At 34.8% G+C, this 25,105-nt stretch overlaps 1 protein-coding gene across 7 annotated transcripts in view; it reads left to right on the forward strand.

The window, feature by feature from the left end:
- Positions 1–25,105, forward strand: part of LOC136034907 (potassium voltage-gated channel subfamily B member 2-like) — a 224,209-nt gene that overhangs the window by 128,987 nt on the left and 70,117 nt on the right. For all 7 annotated transcript variants that reach the window (XR_010619286.1, XM_065716407.1, XM_065716406.1 and 4 more), the window contains 2 exons: positions 8,092–8,278; positions 23,233–23,812. Coding sequence is in view for 6 of the 7 variants with exons in the window: in XM_065716407.1 (XP_065572479.1) it covers positions 8,092–8,278; positions 23,233–23,807 (762 nt within the window). In the remaining variant the exon portion in view is untranslated. The remainder of the gene's footprint in view (positions 1–8,091; positions 8,279–23,232; positions 23,813–25,105) is intronic.

Here is a 25,105-nt window from a genome sequence, read left to right on the forward strand (position 1 = left end):
TTATTAATGAAGTTTGCCCTTGATGAAACTTTTAAAGCAAAACTATGCCAAGTTCAATGATTTATTAGACAAAATAGAAGCAATGTCAAGTTTCCGCTGGAGACACCCTCGTATCAGAACTATGTTGCGCGAATTTACTTTCCTACTGTGACACTTCTCGTGACAGTTTTATTCCTAAAAATAAGTTCCCTGATTTTCCACGGATTCTAAATTTCCTTTTATTATATATTTCATATTTATGATTTACTTGTTTTAACAAAAGATTGAAACTTTTTTGTCTTACCTCGGCCTGAAAAGGATATAAATCTTGCGACAGGTGAGTATGATTATTCATGTGAATTATTTTCTTCCTCCCGATATCCTTGTCACCCTTTATTACCCTTTTATTTACCCATATATCTCATACTGCGGATCTGTTTGGGGCAACACTTATCCTTCAGTTACCAATAAATTAAAATCTGCCCAAATCCGTGCAGTCAAAGCAGTTTTTCGGTTGCCCCGACTATATCCCACCCAGGACTTGTGCTCCGATTTTGGTGTCATCTCTTTTGAAGAAATCATCAAAAAATTAAATCTATTCCTTGCATACCCCGCTTACCATAAAAATCTTCCTGTCCAATAAAGTAAAATAAGATAAATTACTATTATCTTATTTTAATAGTAATAATTCTGAAGGCCTCTGTCTCCGTTCATCAAACCGCTCCTTCATTGTCCCCAAGTGCGTCTCTAGTTCCGCCCAGCGATCCCACATTTATAAATTTATACTTCAATGGAATATAATACCCTCCAGTGTCGAGCTATCCACAAGTTTTTTGCACGCTGTATAACAGTGTACTAAACTTTGATATTATAATTCTCTAAATTTTTATTAAATTTGCTTTAATTACCCGAGTTTTCTTTTTTATTTTTTTTATTTATCTCTTTTCTTCATTTAAATTTTTTGTTGTTATGGTCCTCAAGAAGTTCGTTTCCACATCTTTGTTATTATTGGTGTTATGTTTTATTTTTTATTTGAATAAATTGAATTGAATTGACTTGTTGGCTCAGATGGCTTGATACTCAAGAGTGCCTTAGGAATGGCCATGAGAAGCTAGGGACTACTTACTTTGTATTTAAGGGATAGGGGCCACAACATTAATTATAAGCATTCTATTAACAAAATAGGTCAGATTAGATTGGGTTTGGTTTGAATTGGATATTTATGAACTGTGAGTAAAACCGGTCTACTTTAGTGTGACGAAAATAACGAATTCAGTTACTTTGAAAAGGATTATTTTGAAACTAATTTTATCGGATGTTAGCTGTTTGACAGCATGGTGAGTAATAATTTGATTTGATTTTGGACTTTGGCTAATTGTCCACATTTGTTGGTTATACCATTATGACGGAATATGTACATTCGTCGGTGTTGAATTTCGTGCAATCAAATCTTAAAAAAGGAGTAAGTGATGAAGTTATTGCTAACCATGCTGTTGGGTTTTTCGATGAGAAGTCTATTATGGCGGCTAAAATAGAACTTTGGTCTCATGTTTACGAGGGTGAACGTGTGCAAAGACGCCAAGGCGATCAAGCTAATTACCGTCACATTAAGGACATGATGGAAATCTTCCAGAAATGCGACAGCGAAAATTTGCCTTTGCCTACATACGTGATTATTTTACCTACCGAGGTTCCTGTTATTCCTGCTGTGGCTTATTCTAGCTTCGCCTCAAAGCTTGTGAGCATTGATTCGGAACTTAAGCAAATCCGTGAGAAGATTTCGTCGTATGATCTTAAATTCCCCCCTCTTAGCAGCCCTGGCGCTCAGTCATTGAATCCCGATCTGACGACCGTTGTTATTTCTAAAGTCCCATCAGAATTAGATAATCCTGCCAAGCGTCGCGAAATAATAGACTCTATTCCAGGTCATGAATGTATTCACAGCATTAAGCCCTCTGGCGATAAGCTAGTGGTACGAATTGACAAGATTGCTGCAAGGAACTTTTGCAATGCCGTTCCAAATGTAATGAGAGATTGTGACGTCAAAGTAAAAGAAACGAAATATATTGGAATCATTAAGGGTATACCGACCAATTTTGATGAGGAAATGTTAATTGATTGCAATAATATTACTCATGCGAAGCGAATAGGCAATTCTTTGGCTGTTAGAGTGTTTTTTGAAAACGCTGTTGCGCTGGCTAATGCACTTCGACTTGGTATAAAGATTGGGTATGAGATATATCGAGTTTACGAATACCAACGCCCACCCAAATGCTGTTATAATTGCCAATCACCAAATCACTTAAAATCAAATTGTGATAAAGAAAAATGCTGCTCCCGTTGCGCAGGGCAACATGAATCCTCGCCTGATTCTCCGTGCCAGGCTACACCAAAATGTGCGAACTGTCAAGGCAATCATGTGTCATTTTCAATGAAATGCCGAATTCTTCGTGAACTTCTGTCGAAACGATCGTCCTATACTAGAAAATGAGTGCTAAGACTAATTTCACTATATGTTCGTTCAATATTAACGGTACTAAGGATAAAGACGTTTCTTTAGATCAGAAATTAGAAAATTTTGATGTTTTATTCCTCCAGGAGCATCTCCTACCTTTAGTGAGCTTAAACTCCCTACAGAGAAGTAATGAACACTCGGTTTTTTCTAAAAGTGCACGCAAAACCTCTGGCAGACCATCAGGTGGCCTAGCATGTTTAATAAAAAAGACGCTGTTTTCACCACCCCCTTTATGCTATCAAGAGAGTGATTGTTATATTGCTATTCGTCTTGCCAACCTTGTCCTCATTAATGTTTATCTCCCCTGCGACCAGAAATCCCTCCGAAGTTTAACTAAATTTACAAAATTTTGCGCATTAATAAAAAGTCTTTTGAATGGCATTGAGAGTAGTGGACTGGATTGGTTATTAATCGGTGATCTGAACTGTAACATTCACTCTTCATCAGTGCGGACTGAGCTTCTGTTAGATTCCTTACCGAATAGTTACAAAATTTTGAAGAAAGATGCCTCCCATTCCTATATCCATAATAGTGGCTCACTTTCAGACATTGACCATTGTATTGTTTCTTCTGGTCTCATCTGTGGCGAAGTCCATGTTGATCAGGATGAGCGTGATTACGACCATCTCCCCCTATCCCTCACTGTTACCCTTAATGCTACTGCGGAGAAGAACCTTCGTCCCAATTCTAGAAAATGGATTTCTAAAAGAGAATGGAACAAAGCTGACTGGCCTCTTTATTTTTCTACGCTTGTTAGCCTTCTATCAACGATTAAAGTCCCTTTTAATCTGTTGTGTACAAGCGTTGGGTCCCCACAAGCCAGAATTCAGCTTAATATTTATTATAGCCACATTGTATCGTGCTTAAAGAGGTCTGAAGAAGTAGCTGTTCCCCTATGTCGCTTTAGAGCAAAAACAAGAAGTTCAATTTGGAAGAATGACCTAGAGCTCAAAACAATAAAAAATCTGGCTAAGTTTTGGCTAAAAATTTGGATAGCTTGCGGCCGCCCCTTAAGGGGTAATGTTTTCGATATTAAACAAAAAACAAAACTTGATTTTAAACGCTATCTTCGAAAAATTAGGTACAATGGTGCTGAATTTCCTAAGTCTCCTAGCCAGTGGAAAAAAGTGATCAATGTCGCGAAGTTTGATAGATCGCCTACGGCTGACCGAATCCCTAATGTATCATGGATCAATCATTATAGTAACATTTTCGATACAGTGATATATGCGGTTCATTTTCGTTTTGCCAAGCTCTGTTCTAATCTGTTGCCTAACAAAATCATTCAAGGTCATGTACCTCCCGTTAGTGTTGACCGTGTCAAAAGAAGTGTAGAGAGACTTAAATCGAAATCTTATGATATAGACGGGATCAGTGCTTTTCACCTCAACACCGATTCGGAGGAATTAGTTTATCACTTGCAGTTACTTTTTCAGATGTGTTTATGCTCTTCTTTAGTCCCTGATTCTTTTTTAGTTGGTAACATTACGTCAATTTTGAAACGCGGTAAGGACCCAACTAGTTGCGCTTCGTATAGGCCTATTACGGTTGCTTGTACTTTAAGTAAAGTATTTGAATATGTTTTGCTCCCTGATCTCCTGTCTAATGTAGATTATATGTCTAATCAGTTTGGCTTTAAGCCGTATATAGGATGCCAACATGCTCGTCGTGCTATAGTTTCGCTATTACTTGAAGCGCATAAAAATGGTTTTGAGGTTCATTTTTGTGCACTCGATGTTTCAAAAGCTTTTGATTCAATTTGTCATAGCCAACTTTGGTATTCTTTAATCCAACTTGGTGCAAATGTGTCTATTATATCAACTCTTCGTTTTTGGTATGCTAATTCATATGTTCGACTCAAGTCAGGTGACACCTACGTTGGTAATATCCCCATCCGTTCTGGTCTTAGGCAAGGAGGAGTCTTATCCCCTTATCTTTTTAATGCTTGTCTTTATTCTGTTTTGCCACGTATTAATCCATCATGTTTTTTAGGCCTAACTAATCTTTCGTACATTGCATATGCAGATGATTTACTTTTGATCAGCCGCACTAAATCTAGCCTAATTAAGTCGACCCAGCTTGTTTCTAAGTCTTTTGAGGAAATCGGCCTCAAACTTAATACTGAAAAATGTGAATATTTAGTTTTTAATGCTAAGCATCAAAGTAGTGATCTTGATTGTGGTTATTTTTCAGTTAAGCTCGTTTCTTCGATTCGGTGGCTTGGTATTAATATTTGTTCATCTTTATCAGCTTTTCGATCCTGTGGGCTAAATGATATTAAAAGTAAACTTAAAAAAGGGTACGCGAAAATTGTCCCGAACCGAGGCAGATTTTCACGAAAGGCTTTATCCAGACTTTATTCTACATATTGCGATCATTCTATATTGTTTCTTTCCGGTTTGCGCCCGTTGTTTAATAATCAAGATTTGCAGGGCATAAGAGTTATGTATTTTCGTTATTGTAAATATTTATTGTATCTGCCGCGTTCTTATAGAAATCAGAAGATTATCAGAAAGTTTTGTGCCACTGATATTATTTTCGTTTATAAAAAACTCTATGCTAGATTAGGTGCTGAGGCCTGTCAACGCTTGGGCCCTTACCACCCTTTGATTAGACTGTATTAATTGTATTGTTTGTGTTATTTCGTTTTTCTTTCCTTAATGTTTTTACTCCGCTTAATTTGTCAAAACAAGCGGGTAACAAATAAATTATTATTATTATTAAAGCAGTAAAAAACTTTAGCGTAAAGAGCGGGGCGTTGATGAGGAGGCAGCCCTTGACTTGACTTTGGGATAATAATTAGCGAGGGAGGGGGCCTAGGTGTCCTCCAATTTTTTGGGTGACTTAAAAACGGCACTAGAACCTTTATTTCCGTTATAATGAGCCCTCTCAACATTATAGGACCACTGGGTCGACGCGATCACCCCTGGGGGAAAATACAAACAAATAAACATGCATCCGTGATCTGCCATCTGGCAAAAAATACAAAATTTCACATTTTTGTAGATAGGAGCTTGAAACTTCTACAATAGGGTTATCTGATACGCTGAATCTGATGGTGTAATTGTCTATGACTTTTAGGGGGTGTTTCCTCCTATTTTCTAAAATAAGGCAAATTTTCTCAGGCTCGTAACTTTTAATGGGTAAGACTAAACTTGATGAAACTTGTATATTTAAAATCAGTATTAAAATACGATTCTTTTGATGTAGCTATTGGTATCAAAATTCCATTGTTTAGAGTTTTGGTTACTATTGAGCCGGGTCGCTCCTTACTACAGTTTGTTACCTCGAACTGTTTGAAAAGAGAATTTAGACATTCACCAGTGAATGTTGACAATAACCAGATTTCGGACATTCAGAGTAACAAATATATATACATATATATATATATATATATATATATATATATATATATATATATATATATATATATATATATATATATATATATATATATATATATATATATATATATATATATATATATATATATATATATATATATATATATATATATATATATATATATATATATATATATATATATATATATATATATATATATATATATATTAAATAAAGACAGAAATTTCAGTCTTTGTTTTTAGTAGTTTTATTGAAATAAATATTCATTTTTTAAAGGACATTTTATCTAATGACAAAAGCTTGTTTGAAGCGATGAAGAATTTCAAATTTTGCCAACTTTCTTTGTTTTTTAACTCATTCTCTCACTTACTCTCTTCAGAAATTCACCCGTCGCAAAATTATTACTGGTTATACGAAATTAGTTCAGTCAGGTTTAATTTGCTCTGTTCTTGGTACTTCTAAGGGGCATTTATGGTATTAATTTAAAAAAATATTCACAAAGTAAGATTTTTAAAGAAAAGTAAAGAGCTTTATGAAACCAAAAATAAGCAGCAAAATCAGTTCAATTATCTTCCAAGCGTAAAACTAGCACAAATCACCATCAACAAATAAGTTAAACCCAAAAAGAACATAAATTACAATAAATGACTGAGTCAAGTTCAAAACTAGCAGAAATTAACCAAAGTAGGCTGACAATCCCTATGCCTTCTCAAAACTAGGAAATAACTTGTACTTCACTGAAAAAAAATTAACTTGGATTGTCAGTTTAATATACATAAGCCTATACTGGATGTTTATTCCTTAAAGTCATAATAATGTGTGATTGATTAAAATGTTTTGTTTTCAGTAATGTGTTTTGTCCAAACTGTGCTCAAGATGTTTTTTTATATATAAATATGGAAATAATGGGTAATTGTCTACTAAGAAGGTAAAAAAACTAACTTTAAAATATCTAAGAATTTCAGCTTCACATGCGATAGAGGATAAGAAAGATAAGAAAGAAAGAGAAGATAAGCAAGATAAGGTAAGAGGAAAGCTAAAACAAGAGGGAAAGAAAAAGATAAGATGGGAAAAAATATATAAGCGAAAAGAAAAGAAACAGTAAAATGGAGTGAGAATAAAACGAAGATAAGAAGAAGCAGACGAAATGTGACAGACAGCATACAAGAAAAGAAAATAATAAAGTAAAAAACGCTTTACATAAAAACAACAGTATGTACATATATCAAGTTGGTGGAAGTTATGAAAGATTTGAGAGCCAGGGTAAATTAGAATAAAGCCAAGACAGATAGTGTCTTTGAGAGACAAAGCTGGCATAACTTTTTTAGAGTCGTATAAAAATGATTATTTTCAGTTTGTATATTATATAGCTTTGTCTTATCTATCCTATTATTCTCTCAAATTCATCCTTTAATTCTATCTCTTACGAAATTCACCCCTCGCAAGAATATTACATGGCTATCGCTGCTAGTTAAATAAATTTATTTTCTATTTCTTATTTTTAGAACAGTGTTTTATTAAGTAAACTCCACAATTTAGGGATTTGTGGAGTTCTTTTCTCATGGTTCGGCTCTTATCTCTCTGGTAGAGTACAGAGTGTGAGTCTGGGCGGGGTGATTTCGTATATCCTGCCTGTCCGGAGGGGCGTCCCGCAGGGCTTTGTTCGTGGTCCAATACTTTTTCTCCTTTGTAATAATGATCTGGTTACGGACCTGGGTCCATCAGTGCATCCAGTAATTTTTGCTGAAGATAGCAACTTTTTCATCACTGGCCTTAATTTACCATCCGTCGTCACCTTTTCTCAAATCCTTCTGAGTAGAGTACAGGAGTGTTGAATATATATATATATATATATATATATATATATATATATATATATATATATATATATATATATATATATATATATATATATATATATATATATATATATATATATATATATATGTATATATATATATATATATATTTATATATATATATATATATATTTATATATATATATATATATGTATATATATATATATATATATATATATATATATATATATATATATATATATATATATATATAACATCTATATATATATAGATGTTATATAGCATTGTATCCTATCATGCTCTTAAATTCATCCTTTAATTCTATCTCTTACGAAATTCACCCCTTGCAAAAATATTACATGGCTATCGCTGCTAGTTAAATAAACTTATTTTTTCCTTCTTATTTTTAGAACGCAAAACCTCGGCCCCGTTTTCGAGAAGAAATAATATCTCAAGATGCGAAATCCCCTGAGAGGCGTAGCCTCTCTTCAATTCGTGCTTCCAAAAAGGCAAGAAAAAACACATTCCTTGCTGGAAAAAGCTTTGCCTCTGCAACAAGATTTCTTCACTATCATCTACTTGGCATGCAAACAGCTGGTAAGTCTCCTCATTCTGTTCTTATAGCAAGTTTAAAGCTACGGAACAGCGTTGTCACTGATACTGGCGTCGTTAAATACCGTTTTTATGTCTGCTTAGTGACTATCTATATCATTTAGTGTTTGTAATTTCTTGACATGATTGCTGAGCATAAAGGCAACTGCAAAGAGCATGGGCAGCTTATAAGGGCGTAAACTGGCGCTAATGTCTTAAAGAAGTCACCCACGCCATCTAGCGTCTGGCGTTTCTTGGCACCGTGTTTCAAGCTTTGAAAAAGTTTTTTTTCATAAACTGAAAACTAACCAAGTTCGGTGAATTTTACTAATTAAACTAATTTTGCCTCATTATTACACTGTCGCCAGTTTCTACTCTTGGAAGTTGCGCAAACTCTTTTGGTCCGCTTAATGTTTAAGAACAGCAGCTGATAAGTCTTTTCAATTTTTTAAGGATTTACTCGGACACAGGTTATTTCCATTTGCTAGCATCTTTTGACTAAAGCCCAACTCTGTCTACAATCCATTTAGACCCCAGCTAAGAATTATATCTACCATAATTACAGGCTACAGGCTTACTTGAGGAAGTAAAAACGTATCCAGATAAAAAAAAAAGAGATTACCCGTTTCAAAGTGACAGAGAACGTCGATGCTGTCATCACTTATACCCACCGATCAGTGATTAGTAAATACAGTGATGGCAAATACAATGATGGTAACCAGTTACATTAAAAACTATTTTTGGCCGATGAAGTTGGCCTACTACCTTAAAAAAGCAACAGTTTCCATTGTTGATGATTGCAAAATCTGTTTTAATTTTGAGCTCAGAAAAGCATAGTTTCAAACAAAGAGAATAAAAAGTTTTTTTTTTACTTGTAGTCTTACAACCTATAATTAAAGTAATTAATTTTATAAATTATAGTTTCATATCACAGTGGCGTCACTACTTGAAAGCGGTCCTTCATGAAGTATACCTAGCTACGAAAAAAGACAAAAATATTTGGAGTGCAAAATTCATCGGTGTTTACTCATTCAAAATTAATCATTTTTAAGAATCAAAATATTCCTTGGGAATAGTCAATAGGAAAACTTTTGAAGAGTTCCAGACAATTCTTTTAAAATTATTTTTGTAAATTATTTTTTTTTTCCTTGTTATATTATTTCCCCTTCTTTAAGGTATTCATTGAGAATCTACTGGTGCAACCATATTCAAATTTACTATATATTTTATCAATACATAATTCCAAATTAATTCTCAACTTCACTCAAGATAACCTATTTCTTATGGCCATTTTTCTTTTTAATTTACTCATAGGTAGTCTAAGTAGTAGCGTTAACCCAATAAAGGGAGATGTGTCACCGATCTTTAATTTTTTTTTTTTTACTCATAACCGTATTTTTAATAAAAGTCAAATGTTTCAAATTATCAAAAACTTGGATATTTTCAAGGTGTGTTATGTTTTTTCAGATTAAAGGAGTGCCCTGGGAAAAACAAGAAGATAAACACATGTCACCACCGCCATCATAACGAAGCTATTAAGCCCCAATAGCGTTTATAAGGTTAATCACTCCCTTGGGTATGGCTATATCAAACAGTTCGTGGTAACGAACTGTAGTAAAGAGCGACCCGGCTCAATAGTAAACGAAACTATAAAAAACGGAGTTTTGATGCTAAAAGATACATCAAAAGAATTGGATTTTCATGCTGATTTTAAATATATAAGTTTCATCAAATTTAGTCTTTGTCATCAAAAGTTACGAGCCTAAGAAAAAATTTTTCCCAGGTGTCATCGTATCGACCAAGTGGTCCTAGAGTGTCGCAAGAGGGCTCATTCTAACGGAAATTAAAAGTTCTAGTGCCCTTTTTAAGTGAAAAAAATTGGAGGGCACCTAGGCTCCCTCCCTCGCTCATTTTTTTCCCAAAGTCAACGGATCAAAATTTTGAGATAGCCATTTTGTTCCGAATAGTCGAAAGCCATGATAACTATGTCTTTGGGGATGACTTACTCCCCCACAGTCCCCGGGGGAGGGGCTGCAAGTTACAAACTTTGACCAGTGTTTTCATACAGTAATGGTTATTGGGAAGTGTACACAAGTTTTCAGGGGGATTATTTTGGTTTGGGGGGTGGGGTTGAGGGGAGGAGATATGTGGGAGGATCTTTCCATGGAGGAATATTTTATGGGGAAAGAGAAATTCAATGAAAAGGGCGCAGGATTTTCTAGCATTACTATAAAAAACAATGAAAAATAAACATGAAAAAGTTTTTTTTTCAATTGACAGTAAGGAGTAGCATTAAAACTTAAAACGAACAGAGATTATTACGCATATGAGGGGTTCTAAAAATACTTTAAAATAAAAAGCGATGTATTTAGGAGGAGACAAATATCTCGCTCTTTATGCTAAAGTATTTTTAGTGATTTCAACTATTTATTCTACGAACTTTCTGATTCAGGGGTCATTCTTAAAGAATTGGGACAAAACTTAAGATTTCGTGTAAAGAGCGAGGTATTAACGAAGGGACAAACCCCCTCATATACATAATAAAAATATAAGAATATAAAAGTTTGTTACGTAAGTTAATTCTTAAGTTACGTATATTTTTTACTAATAAAAACGTTCGTTAATATATACTATATTAATATACTGATTTAATATACTATGTGATTTAATATACTAGCGTTTGTAGGACTTTCATTGCGTTGCTGATTAAGGGGGCTTCGAGGAGGAAAAGGCGGGAGGTGTTCCTGCAAACCTTCAGTTAAGGGTTTTGGAACATAATTATTACACTGATACTGTTTTATGCTTCCAAGATTTTCCAATTAAGACATGGCACCAAAAGTGTTGTCTTCAGTACTATATCTTATTTATGAATGACAGAATTGATAAAAAGCACGTGGGTATGAGCAAAAGATTTTGAATGAGCCATTAGAGATCACTCTAAAAAGTTTTGGTAGTCCAGTAGCCTCAACTTTTCCACTTGAGACATTGGACCAAAAGTGCTGTTTTTAGTGCCATTTGAAACTTTCAGATGGTGGAATTTATAGGATGAACGTAGATACGAGCAATGTTTTTATGGCACTTGGTATTAACCAAGTGACATATAGCAATCGCAAATTCTGTCATTCTGTCTGTCGGTCTGTCGGTCCCGGTTTTGCTACTTTAGGCACTTCCAAGCACTTCCGTTTTCCCGATTTGACCATCTGGGGGGGGGGGGAGTGGGGGGCCGGTTAATTCGGAAATAATTGAAATAATGAAGTATTTTTAACTTACGAACGGTTGATCAGATCTTAATGAAATTTGAAGTTTGGAAGGATATCGTGTCTCAGAGCTATTATTTTAAATCCCGACCGGATCTGGTGACATTGGGGTGGAACCTAAAATTTTGGAAAACACTTAGAGTGAAGGGATCGGGATGAAACTTGGTGGGAAAAATAAGCACAAGTCCTAGATACATGATTGACCTAACCAGAACGGATCCGCTCTCTTTGGGGTAGTTGGGGGGGGGGGGGGTTAATTCTGAAAAATTAGTAAAAAGTGAGGTATTTTTAACTTACGAACGGGGATTCGATCTCAATGAAAGTTGATATTCAGAAGTATGTCGTGTCTCAAAGCTCTCATTTTGAATCCCGACCGGATCTTGTGACTTGGGGGGAGTTTGGGGGGTGAACCTAAAATCATGGAAAACGCTTATATTGGAGGGATCGGGATGAAACTTGGTGGGGAAAATAAGTAGAAGTCTTAGATACGTGATTGAAATAATTGGAATTGATCCGCTCTATTGGGGGGGGACGGTTAATTCCAAAAAAATAGAAAAAATGACGTATTTTTAACTTACGAAGGAGTGATCGGATCTTCATGAAACTTTATATTTAGAAGGACCTCCTAACTCAGATCTCTAATTTTAAATCTCAACTGGATTCAACGTTATTGGGGGGGGGCAGTTGGGTGGGGGACCAAAAATCTTAGAAAATACTTAAGGAGGAGAGATCAGGATGAAACTGGATGGGAAGAATAAAAAACTGTCTAAGATACGTGACTGACATAATCAGCCCGGATCTGCTCTCTTTGGTGGAGTTGGGGGGGGGGTTAATTCGGAAAAATGAGGTATTTGTAACTTACGAACGAGTACCAAGATCTTAATGAAATTTGATATTTAGAAGGATCTTGTGCTTTAAAGCTCTAATTTTAAATTCCGAACAGATCCTTTGACATTGGGGGTATTTTGAGGGGGAAACCAGAATTCTTGCAAAACGTGAAAATTGGGGTATTTTTATCTTATGAATAGAGGATTGGATCTGAATGAAACTTGATATATATGTAGAAGGATCTTATGTCTCAGATGCTCCATTTTCGACTCGAGTTGGATCGAGGGACATAAGGGGCGTTAAAGAGGAGAGATCAGGATGAAACTGGATGGGAAGAATAAAAACCTGTCTAAGATAGGTGAGATACGTGAGGTAATCGGATCTCAATGAAACTTGATATATATAGAAGGATCTTATGTCTCAGATGCTCCATTTTCGACTTGAATTGGATCCGGTGACATAGGGGGCATTAAACACCATCTGGGGAGAGTGGGGGGCCGGTTAATTCGGAAAAATAGAAAAAATGAAGTATTTTTAACTTACGAACGGTTGATCAGATCTTAATGAAATTTGATGTTTGGAATAATATCGTGTCTCAGAGCTATTATTTTAAATCCCGACCGGATCTGGTGAGATTGGGGTGGGGGGATTTGGAAGGGTGAAACCTAAAATCTTGGGAAACACTTAGAGTGAAGGGATCGGGATGAAACTTGGTGGGAAAAATAAGCACAAGTGATTGATACATGACTGACCGAACTGGAACGGCTCCGCTCTCTTTGTGGTAGTTGGGGGGGGGTTGGGTAATTATGAAAAATTAGAAAAAAGGAGGTATTTTTAACTTACGAACGGGTGATCCGATCTCAATGAAATTTGATGATTAGAAGGATATCGTGTCTCAAAGCTCTTATTTTAAATCCCGACCGGATCTGGTGACATTGGGGGGGGAGTTCGGGGGGCCTAAAATCATGGAAAACGTTTAGATTGGAGGGATCGGGATGAAACTTGGTGGTAAAAATAAGCACAAGTCTTAGATAAGTGATTGACATAATTGGAAAGGATCCGCTCTGTTGGGGGGGGGGGGGTTAAGTCTGAAAAATCAGAAAAAATGACGTATTTTAACTTACGAAGGAGTGATAGGATCTTCATGAAACTTCATATTTAGAAGGATGTCGTAACTCAGATCTCTTATTTAAATCTCAACTGGATCCAGCGTCATTGGAGGGGGGGCAGTTGGACGGGGGACCGAAAATCTTAGAAAATACTTAAAGAGGAGAGATCAGGATAAAACTGGATGGGAAGAATGAAAACCTGTCTAAGATACGTGACTGACATAACCGGACCGGATCTGCTCTCTTTGGTGGGGTTTGGGGGGGGGGTAATGCGGAAAAATGAGGTATTTGTAACTTACGAACGGGTCACCAGATCTTAATGAAATTTGATATTTAGAAGGATTTTGTGCTTTAAAGCTCTAATTTTAAATTCCGACCAGATCCTGTGATATTGGGGGAGTTGGAGGGGGAAACTGGAATTCTTGGAAAACGTGAAAATCGGGATATTTTTATCTTACGAATAGATGATCGGATCTTAATGAAACTTGATATATATAGAAGGATCTTATGTCTCAGATGCTCCATTTTCAACTCGAATTGGATCCGGGGACATAGGAGGCCGGAGGAGGGAAACGGAAATCTTGGAAAACGCTTAGAGTGGAGAGATCGGGATGAAACTTGATGGGAAGAATAAGTACAAGCTCTAGATACGTGATTGACATAATTGGAACGGATCCGTTCTCTTTGGAGGAGCTGGGGGATGTTAATTTGGAAAAATTAGAAAAATTGAGGTATTTTTAACTTAAGGGGTGACCAGATCTTAATGAAATTTGATATTTAGAAGGAATTCATGTCTCAGAACTCTTATTTCAAATCCCGAACAGATCTGTTGACATTGGGGGAAATTTTGGAAAAGGCTTTGAGTGGAGGAATCGGGATGAAGCTTGGTGGATAGAATAAGCAAATGTCCTTGATATGTCCTTGAGTACGTAACCGTACTGGATTCACACTCTTTGGGGTATTTGGGGGGAGGGGTTCAGTGATTTGGCGAGTTTGGTGCTTCTGGACGTGCTAGGACGATGAAAATTGGTAGGCATGTCAGGGAGCTGCACAGATTGACTTGATAAAGTCGTTTTACCAAATTCGACCATCTGGGGAGACTAAAGGGAGAGGAAAAATTAGAAAAAATGAGGTATTTATAACTTATGAGTGGGTGATTGGATCTTAATGAATTTTGATATTTAGAAGGACATCGTGACTCAGAGCTCTTATTTTAAATTAAATAAAAAAACAAGTTTTTTTTTAAATGAAAGTAAGGAGCAACATTAAATCTTAAAACGAACAGAAATTACTCTATATATGAAAGGGACTTTTCCTCCTCAACGCCTCGCTCTTTACGCTAAAGTTTGACTCTTTCTCTTAACTCTATTTTTAAAACAGTAAGAAACTTTAGTGTAAAGAGCGGGGCGTTGAGGAGGAAAAGCCCCTTTCATATACGGAGTAATTTCTGTTCGTTTTAAGCTTTAATGTTGCTCCTTACTTTCATTTTAAAAAACTTGTTTTTTTTTAATTTAAGGCAAAAAAGCAACCCTTTTATATCATATCTTGGAGCTGTGATTGAACTTCCAGCAGAACAATAGTGAATTTGGCAATATTTTTCAGAATAATTTTATCTAAAAAAAATACTTAGCAAATGATGGAGCAACATTTTTGTACAAAAGATAATTACTAGTATACAGGGCGTCCCAAAATGTTTCTATTTTTTACTATTAAGTTCAGCGTTCATATTGAAATGGCCTCAAATTTACAAATTACACCAGAAGAATATTTTTCAGATGTCTATGAAAAGACTAAAAAATAATTAATATATACATATATATACACACACATATATATATATATATATATATATATATATATATATATATATATATATATATATATATATATATATATATATATATATATATATATATATATATATATATATATGGCATCTCTTTTGTTAAATAAAAAGCAAAGCAAAATTATCCTAGCTTTGACACTAAAATTTTACGGCTTTTGTAATGTTCGACCTCTTTCATAACATGAAAAGGTCTCTTTGAGAATTTCTTCTGCTTTTAAGAATTTCTCTGACATTCTCTTTTTCTCAGAATTTCGTCCATTTCTTCTAGATATTCAAGATATAATTCTGAAAATGTCAACCTTAAAAACCAAATTTCTGAGTGTTTCGGGCTCTCCATAGCATTTAATTTTTGTTTTGTGAACCTGCAGTGCAGAAGAACTCAAATTAAAAAAAGCAAATAAATTACAAGTACACAACACAAAGACTGTCATAGCCGAATAGATACCACACTAGACGTGAAATCCTTTGTCGGTGAGGACAGGGGTTTCAAGTCCTGGTGTCGCTGGTTATTTGGTTTGGGACGGGGATCAGTGACTCTGGAAGCTCAGCCAGAGTTGACCCGGCTCTAATGGTACCTGGAGAAATCTGGGGAAGGGTATGCAAAATCGTATTGCACTTCCTGGCCGAAGGGCTATGGAAGAGAAATCAGCACCGCCGGTAGGGCGTTATTAAGAAATTGACAGAAGTTCTGTTTTCAACAGGGTTGAACTGCATGCCACTGGAAGAGGACTTTACTTGCTTATCTCAACAGGAATCTCCAGAAAGATAGCTCTTATGGATTGGAAATCAAAACTCAGTCACTTTCAGTGAGGTTGTGCAAAGAAAATTGTTTCTGCCCCCCTCCCCCCAAATTTCCACAATCACTGATGAATTTAAACGGAGAATTACTGCCGCACTGAACATTGATGCCGAAGAAATGCCACAATGTGTTTCGCAAGAACTCAACTACCCAGTTTGACCTGTACCATATCACAAGCTTTGCACATCTTCATTTCTTGAGAAATCAAGATGTGATTTCTAAAGATGTGATTTCTCAGATGTGAAATCAAGAAATCAAGAATCTAAAAACGTATTTCGAGCTAATTGACACCTGAACTAGCCAAGGTCAATTGGTATTTGTAGGGATCGAATTTTTCTGCACTGAACACGAACATGGCTCCTCCATGTTGACTAGGGATCTTTGTGTATTTTGAAGAGTTCATATTTAGCTTGTCAAGGCATATACCCACAATAGAACACTAAGAAACTAGGCATTGAATTTCGAGTTTTTTTTTGCCTTTTTTTCGACGAAATTTGCTTGGCCTTCGGACGAATATAGTGATATGAAGTCTAAAGGTCTCCTGTGCCATCTTTCGACAGCTTAAATTTTGAGAGCTTAAATTTTCTTAGCAATGGCTGTAAGGTCGTAAATGTACGAATTTATAGGAAAAAGTATTTTTTTTTTTTTATGAAAGACTTTGGATCAGTACACTTGACAAAAACCGTGAAATCTGAAAGCTATAAGAATTTAAGCCCTTTTGTTATGAAGACGGGTCTAAATTTTGAAGAAAATCAATTCAGTGGCTGCTTAGCTGTGTTGAAAGGGCTAGGTCCTGTCTTTACTGGATAACCCAAGACTTACAAATAATAAAATCTAATCTATGATCAAGAAGTGCTTTCTTAAGCCTGAATCTTGTCTGTAGTCCATTCATCAAATTTTTATTTAAATTACGTAAGAATTTTCCGAGTTTACGAGAAGTGGTTCCTCTGTTGGTCGGAAGGAGTCGAGAAAGGAATCTTTTTTTTCCTAAATTAGAGTTTAGAGATATTATTAGAGTTCCTAGATTTTTAAAAATAAGACTATTTAAAAACACAATTAGCAATCAAATATAAATAAACATAAAATTGAAGAATATGAAAGTTTAAAATTTTTTTTTCTTATATAAAATTATAAAATTATCGACATCCCAAATTATCTGGGAAATTCCCAGTCGAATTACTAATTGAAACCTGTTAAATACTTCTGTGAAACGATTAACTCAGAGAAAATCATTAACTCAGTACAGAACAACCAGAAAGATGGATATAGAGTAACATCTTTGGATGGAGCCCAATGTGATGAGGGCATCAATGATTGACCAAATTGACAAGTCTATTTATAGAAAGAAAGAAAAAAAAATAAATGAGGCAACCAGAAAAATATTGGGGGCCAATGGTCCTTAAACATTAAGAGAGTGCCATTTAATCAGAAATTAACAGTTCTAGTGTCCTTTTTAAGTAACAAAACGATGACAATTAGCCCCCCCCCCCCCTCCAACACCTCTTTTTCCCTAAAATCATTAGGTCAAAATTTTGAGATATCCATTTTGTTCAGCATAGTTCAAAAGTTCAAAAACTATGCCTTTGGAGATAACATGACCCCTCCACAGCCTCTTGGGATAGGTCTTTAAGTTATAAAATTTGCCCATTGCTAGAATTTTACCATATATATATATATATATATATATACCCGGTGGTTTCACCATCTAGTCCCGACGCTCCTGGATTCTCTCTGTCGCTTGTCTTCTAAACACAGACAATTTGAGCCTTCGCCAAGCACCAAAAAGTTAGATATTGAGCCAACAATAACCGAACACTAGAAAAACAAAGATGTAATTTTATAAAGGCGCTAATTCTAATTTAAGATCCGTTTGCTAAAACAGAGGACAAAAAACATGATATGATTTAACTGACAGTGGTAGAAAGTAATACAAAATTTGAACAACAAGAATATTTTTTTTCCAACAGCCCAGATCATCAGTTATAATAAGGCGTATCCAAAAGGACAAAGCAAAGGTAAAAAGGTAAAGGTAAAGGATACGGCATTAGACTTTACAGTCCGTACCGGCGGTGCTGATCTCCGTTTCTTGGCCCTTCAGCCAGGAAGTGCAATGGGGGTTGGGGGCCAGCCATCCTGTGCTTTCACACACCCTTCCTGTTTACCTTCCCCGGATTTCTCCAGGTACCCATTTAGAGCTGGGTCGACTCTGGCTAAGCTTACAGAGTCACACCACTGACCCCCGTCCCAAACTGAAGAATTGGATACACTGGGACTCGAACCCGCGTCCTCTCAGACGAAGGAAAAATAGTTAAGAGGTTGCTTAATAGGAATAAAACACGAACGAACGTGATTAGAAAACAAGTGAATGTGAGAATCATAACAGCTAAAGCAAAAGGCATGGAACAAACGACACTGAGAATCACATTGAATTGCAAATAGAAATTTTGGACAGTGATGTGTGGTTTAAAACAGAAAAAGCCATTTTTTGGGTATATATGGCGTCTTAAGAAATACTATATGATGATACATGAATCTAAACTCCTAAAGTAAAAGACATAGAAGAATACCTGGAGTAAAAATGAACGAAAATGGACAACCAAGTCTTTGGCTAGAAGAAAAGTGACAGCGATGATCATAGCGAATCGTAAACGAAGGGTCTGCTTAGAAGAAAAACAAAAGTGAAAATTACTACAAAGTATTTTTCTCAGGGTTGTTGCGTCAAACCTAACCTGAAGCTATGACATCAAGAAGAAGTTCAAATTATCTGCAGTTAGAAGGCAAGTGACTGTTAAAATCAAGATATACAAGCCTTTTGCGAGCCGAGTGCCGGGGTACGGCCTTGAAATCGGCACCATAGTTTTTTTCTTACAACTGGCATATTGGAACTTCTAGCAACCAAATCGATGTCCTTGTGTCGAACCTATTGTGACACAATCACATCAAGAAGCGGCTCACATTGTCTGTGGTTAGAAGACAAGTAACAATGAGAATCCATGTATATATAAGCCTGCCACGTAACCGTCTCTCGGTTACGTTATATATATATATATATATATATATATATATATATATATATATATATATATATATATATATATATATATATATATATATAAAGCGCATTCCTCACGACCTTGCATAAGGAGATACGAAGTTTACGGGCACGTCGCGTAAGGAGATAGTGAGGGATTAAGAACATTTAATAGGAGGCAAAGGGGGCAAATTGTCGCTTTGTATAGTGGGATAACGCATGATTCGTAACATTGTTTCTCTTTATTACCTCTTAGTCCCTGATAGAGTCTAATTCTAAAACATACTGTCATATTTTTTCAAATTGAGGAGACTAAACTAGACACATATCAAATCCTGTTTATTCTACCCTGAATTGGTGATATTTTTACATCATTACGACTTTATTTTCAGGGGTTTACTCGCTCTCTCACCGTATATAGCGAGAGAGTGATATATATATATATATATATATATATATATATATATATATATATATATATATATATATATATATATATATTCACTATTCTCAGTAAACAGTCCCATTTTTGTTTATTCTGACTATCTTCATTATGTAAGCATTCTCACATAAACATCAATCATCCAGTTAATCTTGTAATTAACTCATAATATAGCCTGAATTATCGTCGTAAGCCAAGTGCGAAAATTACTCCCTGGCTAGGAAACACTGATAGAGAAAGAGTAAGTATAAGGAACCAAGAAAACATTTCCCTTGTTTTCTCTTCTCGTCTGGCATTCCGTTTATTTTCCCGGGAAACTCTATTATATCCGTGGATAAATTTCCTTTTAAGGTTAAAGTTCATCATTCAGTAACATTGCCAAAACAGTTTTATTGATTTTGAAAGTGAAATCGATAAATCAGATGAATTGATATCACATGAGAAGTTAAGAAAATATGCAAAGAATCTGAAATATATATTTCTTTCTTGAGTAAATCTCTTTAATCTGATGAAGACGTTTATTGCTCAACCTTATCTGCAAGTGAATTATAAATACAAATAATTAAAAAATAATAATGGCAAAATAATAATAATAAATCATAAAAAAATAAATAATGAAAAAACAATGAAAACAATAAAAAATTAAATGGTGATTAAATAATAATGATTTAGGTGACGTATATATTATAATAATAATGAAAATAAAAGAATTGTAAGAAATAAAGTACTTTTTTCAAACCTAGTTTAGAGACATGATTTTCGTATAGTTTAAACAAAAAGAGGAAAAACATTGGTGGAATATTCAAAATGTTTTAAGTTTATGTAAAATATTAACGAATATTCTATATTTTACAAAAAAAATATACATGTTGTATAAAATGTGTTAATTTGCAGAATAGCTACCATTTTCTTTTTTTTTTGTCTCTTAGTATTGTTTAATGAATTCAAGCAAAGGGGCTGAGGGTCGAGGTTCTAGACAATGGAAGTAGGGGATATGCTGTTGTTTGGGGGTTGTTTTCATGCAACCCCCAAACTTGTTTGGAAACTTGTTGTGGGGGGTTGTCTCCTGCGACAATTGCTGTTTCTGTTTATTTACTTGTGTCTCGCTTCTCCATTTTCATATCCCAGCATTTGGAGGGGATGGGGTTTTGTTAAGTTTTTTTTTAATAATTAGTATGCTAAAATTGAAATATGAACCCGAGCGTAATTAAAAAAAAAAATTTAAGAGTGTGTTAGTGTTTTGATAACATGCTCTGGTATGCTAAGAAAATCTATCTCTTTTCTAAATACTTTTTTGCGACATTTCTGAGCCCACCTTAGAAAAAGAAAACCTCTTTATTTATTAGAAAGCCTCAAATCCAAACCAGAAAATAATTATGTAGAAATTTATATTGGTATTAACCCAAATTAATTTTTAATCAGTAACAGCTGCTTGTTGTTGCTGTTGTTTTTACAATGATCGAGTACATTAAAACTACCACAAATTTATGCACATTAAAAAATCTATTTTTACGCATCAAATGCCTTTTGAATATTAAACCTTTGAAGCATGTAAATAAATTTGTTTTCTATATTACCTGTTATATTTTGTTCTTCTTAGATAAGAGTAATTATGTTATGTGGTACTGGTGCAGCCAAGAGGAGGCCAGGGGAGATAGTATCCCTTGAGAAATTAAACATTTGAGAAATGTGCCAAAAGACAAAACTCAAGAGATTTCAATTTAAATCCTGGTAAAAGCAGGATCGTTTACCTCTTGCTCCATAAGAAAATTTCACAGCTTCACTCTTGATAGGGGGGTAATAAAGTAAGTAGTTACGCCTGAAAAATTAGCCAAAATCGTTTTAATCCTGTGAAGGTAATTATGAAAAAGAAAAATATATCAAAAGTAACTTTTGCTAATTTGCATTGTTTTTGCATAATTTTCATTGTTAATTTTGCAAAATTAACAATGAGCCAAATATTTTGATCATATTACTAAGGAAATTGTTGATAAATAAATATCAATTGAGTCCTTACTAATTTCAGCTTCTTTTTTGTGTGCTGGAACTGTATATAATCTTGAAACCTCACTGTTTAAGTTACATTTGGACTGCACTTGGACACAACCACAAATAAGAAGCTTGTCCGGAACAGCTGAAACGGATTTGTGAACATTTTACCTCGTTCCTCGATTGATATTAAAATGTCTTGTCGATAGTATCATTACTATCGATATTCCACAGTATCTATATTATCGATACTTTCGATACTTTTGATAATGATACTTTCGATATTTTCGATACTTTTGATAATGATAGTATCGATCATTATTATCGATAGTCGATATCTGTCGATAGTCGAAGATACTATCATTATCAACTAATTTTTTTAATAATTTTTTATTTTTTTATTCGTAAAATTTTTTCTAATTTTTTGTTTTTTTATTCGTAAGTTTACTTACAAATTATAAATAAACATTTAGCATGTTCCGTTTTCCTTTTTTGACTTTCTCCAGTTCTTCTTAGTTCCTAGTGGTTCATTAATAAAATATTTTTTTTTTTATCAAGATTGGCTTGAAGGTACATAATAGGCTTGAGCAGTGCTCAAACGCAAACATTGAGAATCCTTACTTGCCAAATTTTTACCTATATTCGATCCGAGTTACGAACCACAAATAAATTTTCATAATCAAGTAAAGGTAGAAGAGAAGAAAGAAGGCGCTTGCACAAGAAGTATATGAGTGATAGATTTAGCGAGAATTAAAAAAAATAAGGGGAGTAGAAAGTATACTGAAATTATCAACCAAATTTGATAAATGTAAACATTACACTGCGACATACACTAAGAAATCACCTAATAAAAATAAACGCGATCGCAAGCACAAGTGATATTTTTTGTCAACTATCAATTTTGTACTTGAGCTCGTTTTTAACACCTTGCACTCTTTATTGGCGTTGATTTGCACTCTTTTTAAAGTGCAAATTTGAAAACGGCAGTCTTTTATAATCTAGAACAGCACAGTTCCTCAAGCGCGGCTCTAGTTAGCCCATGGTTTGAAAAACGGAAAATTCTTTGTCAAAATTTTGTCATCTGCACACATGTTCCTCGGTAGATATTATAATAAATAGCAAGCTTTCTTTTTTTGAACTGTGTGATCAGTGTTTGATCGTTTGAGAACACGATCAAACGTAATCCTAACAAATAACAATAATTAATTGTGCCATTGTTATTCAGTATTTCTATAAAAGTTGGGAGCAGATTAATTGCTTCTGTCAAATATCAGTGTCTCGGTGTTTTTTTTTTTTTTTTTTTTTTTTTTTTTTTTTTTTTTTTTTTTGTCTTGTTAGTGTTTTACTCTGGCTGTTTTAGACTAGAACATTCCAAGATTACTCTGTATTAATTATTTCTGTTAGTGCTCTCTCAATTCATTTTCGACAGCATACAAATATATAACATATATAAAAAACAAGATATAAAAGAGACAGCAAAACCATAAAAAAATAAGGAGTTAGTGACGGTTAAATAAAAAAACATCAAGGAAAGTAATGGGATTGAAAATAAAATTAGGGGGGAGACCTTTAACTATTGTAATTAAGAAATCACCGGTAGGTGTTGTTGGATCTCAGCCACCTTTTGAGATATCAAAGTGTTACCAACCTTTTTTATAGGTAAGAACAACCAGGAAATAAGGAAGACAAACCAAGATCAAAAGAAGTCAATCTTAAAACGAACCGAGGGGAGTCTAGCATCTAGACAACATCTAGATTATGATCCAGAAACGGAAAGACTCATTCCAGATTCTTGTATTTCCGTCTCTGACTCTTGTTCTGGGTCCGATGCATTAGGCTCTGCAGGTCCTGCTACTGAATGCAGCTCTTTAAACACTCTTCCATTTTCTCCCGCTTCGATCAACCGAAATCGCCTTGCAGGAAAATCAACTTTAAGTCCTTCCCCTTTGTTAAATCGTGCTCGGTCTGTTCCAAGTCGGGCAATGAACCCTACGCGAACTGTGAGTATAGATGATGAGCAAAAAGAAGAGGAGGGGATACAGTCACTACGTGCCCCTCGATGCTCTGAAGAGCGACTTGATGATGAAGACGGTGTGAAAAAAGAATCAAATAAATCAAAGTCAGTTGATAAAGTTGGAAGTGTAGAAGACTTTTTGTATGCTGACACTTCACCAAGTGAAATGAGTGATGAAGATAAAGGTGGCCAAAATTCTGCTCAAGGATCTGTCCGGTAGTGAAGGTGAGGAAGTATGGTTGTTTTTTCTGGAGGGGGGGGTCAGAACTTTCCTTTTAATCTGACTATCTTACTTTATATAAATGAACTGCCTGTACTACACAGCCAATCACCAACCTAAAAATAACCGTGTGAGTGTGTATCGCGGCTAACTGAAGCGAGCAAGTCTGTGGGGCACTTTTACAATTTGATTTCATAGCTTTTTGGATGCTCAAAAAAGAATAAACTTCTTTCTCTTTTATGCCCAAAGCCGGAAGGCAAGGGAGCATTTTATTATAAAATTTATATAAGCCTACAGTCAGTAAGATTTATTGAATGATAGTGAATCTTATATTTACTTGGTAAGCAAACCTTTTTTTGTCTCGTACCTGGGGGATTGACTTGTGACGCTCAGAATTTTCTTTGGGGAAGCAGGGGATACAAAATTTCGTGATTGAGGTAAGGAGAATATCTTATCTCATGTCCTCACAAAAAAGTATGCGCTAATTTTATCCTTTTTTGTCCGCCTGTTATCTGACTTCGCTAGTCAGTCAGTATTTGTTTTAGATTTACATTAAAGTATCCACCAAGTTCCGTTAATTTATTGGGTAGCCTAATACATAAAAGCTGGATAGTATGGGTGTATTCATGTCTGGGGTTTGGTACTCTCCATCAAGTAAACGTTTGAGTGAAGGAGGGGTGTATTCCCTCACGTTTCATTTCTTCTCGGTTACACTTACTGTAACCCCCCCTGTCTCTAAATTAAGGTGCCAAGTGAGGTTCTCTTATATTCAACAGTACTTTTGTGACAATTTACCCTTTTTATCAATCTTTCATCCTTTCAGCAATTAAGATCAATAATATAAAAATAATTGGTACCTTCCGAATTGCCGAAGTAACTAAAAGCCTTTAACATGCAAAAATTTTATAACCGGCACTTATAGGTGCTCTATTTACTTTCAAATATTTGATTTAATTTTACCCTTATATTGAAGTAATTTTTTATTCTTTTCAAAAGTACCAAGAACAATAAAAATTTTGTCTGGTTGCTAGAATTGACTAATTAGAAACTTAACAGTCATTTATATCTGAAAAAAAAAACAATAAAAGGCAGCAGTTCAATTTTTAATGGGAAATACTTCCATATGCAGTTGTGGGTATTAACAAATTAACTTGTGTCAAACTCAGAGAAAAGAACGCGCGGAGAATTTAACAAAAAATAAGCTAAAAACATTTGGCACGAAACACATTAAGTATTTTTAGCTTTCCTTGTAAAGTGTAGCTATTTTTGATAATCATCATATTGTTAATGTTTGAATT

Source organism: Artemia franciscana, chromosome 13, assembly GCF_032884065.1.
Source record: "Artemia franciscana chromosome 13, ASM3288406v1, whole genome shotgun sequence".
NCBI lineage: Eukaryota > Metazoa > Arthropoda > Branchiopoda > Anostraca > Artemiidae > Artemia > Artemia franciscana.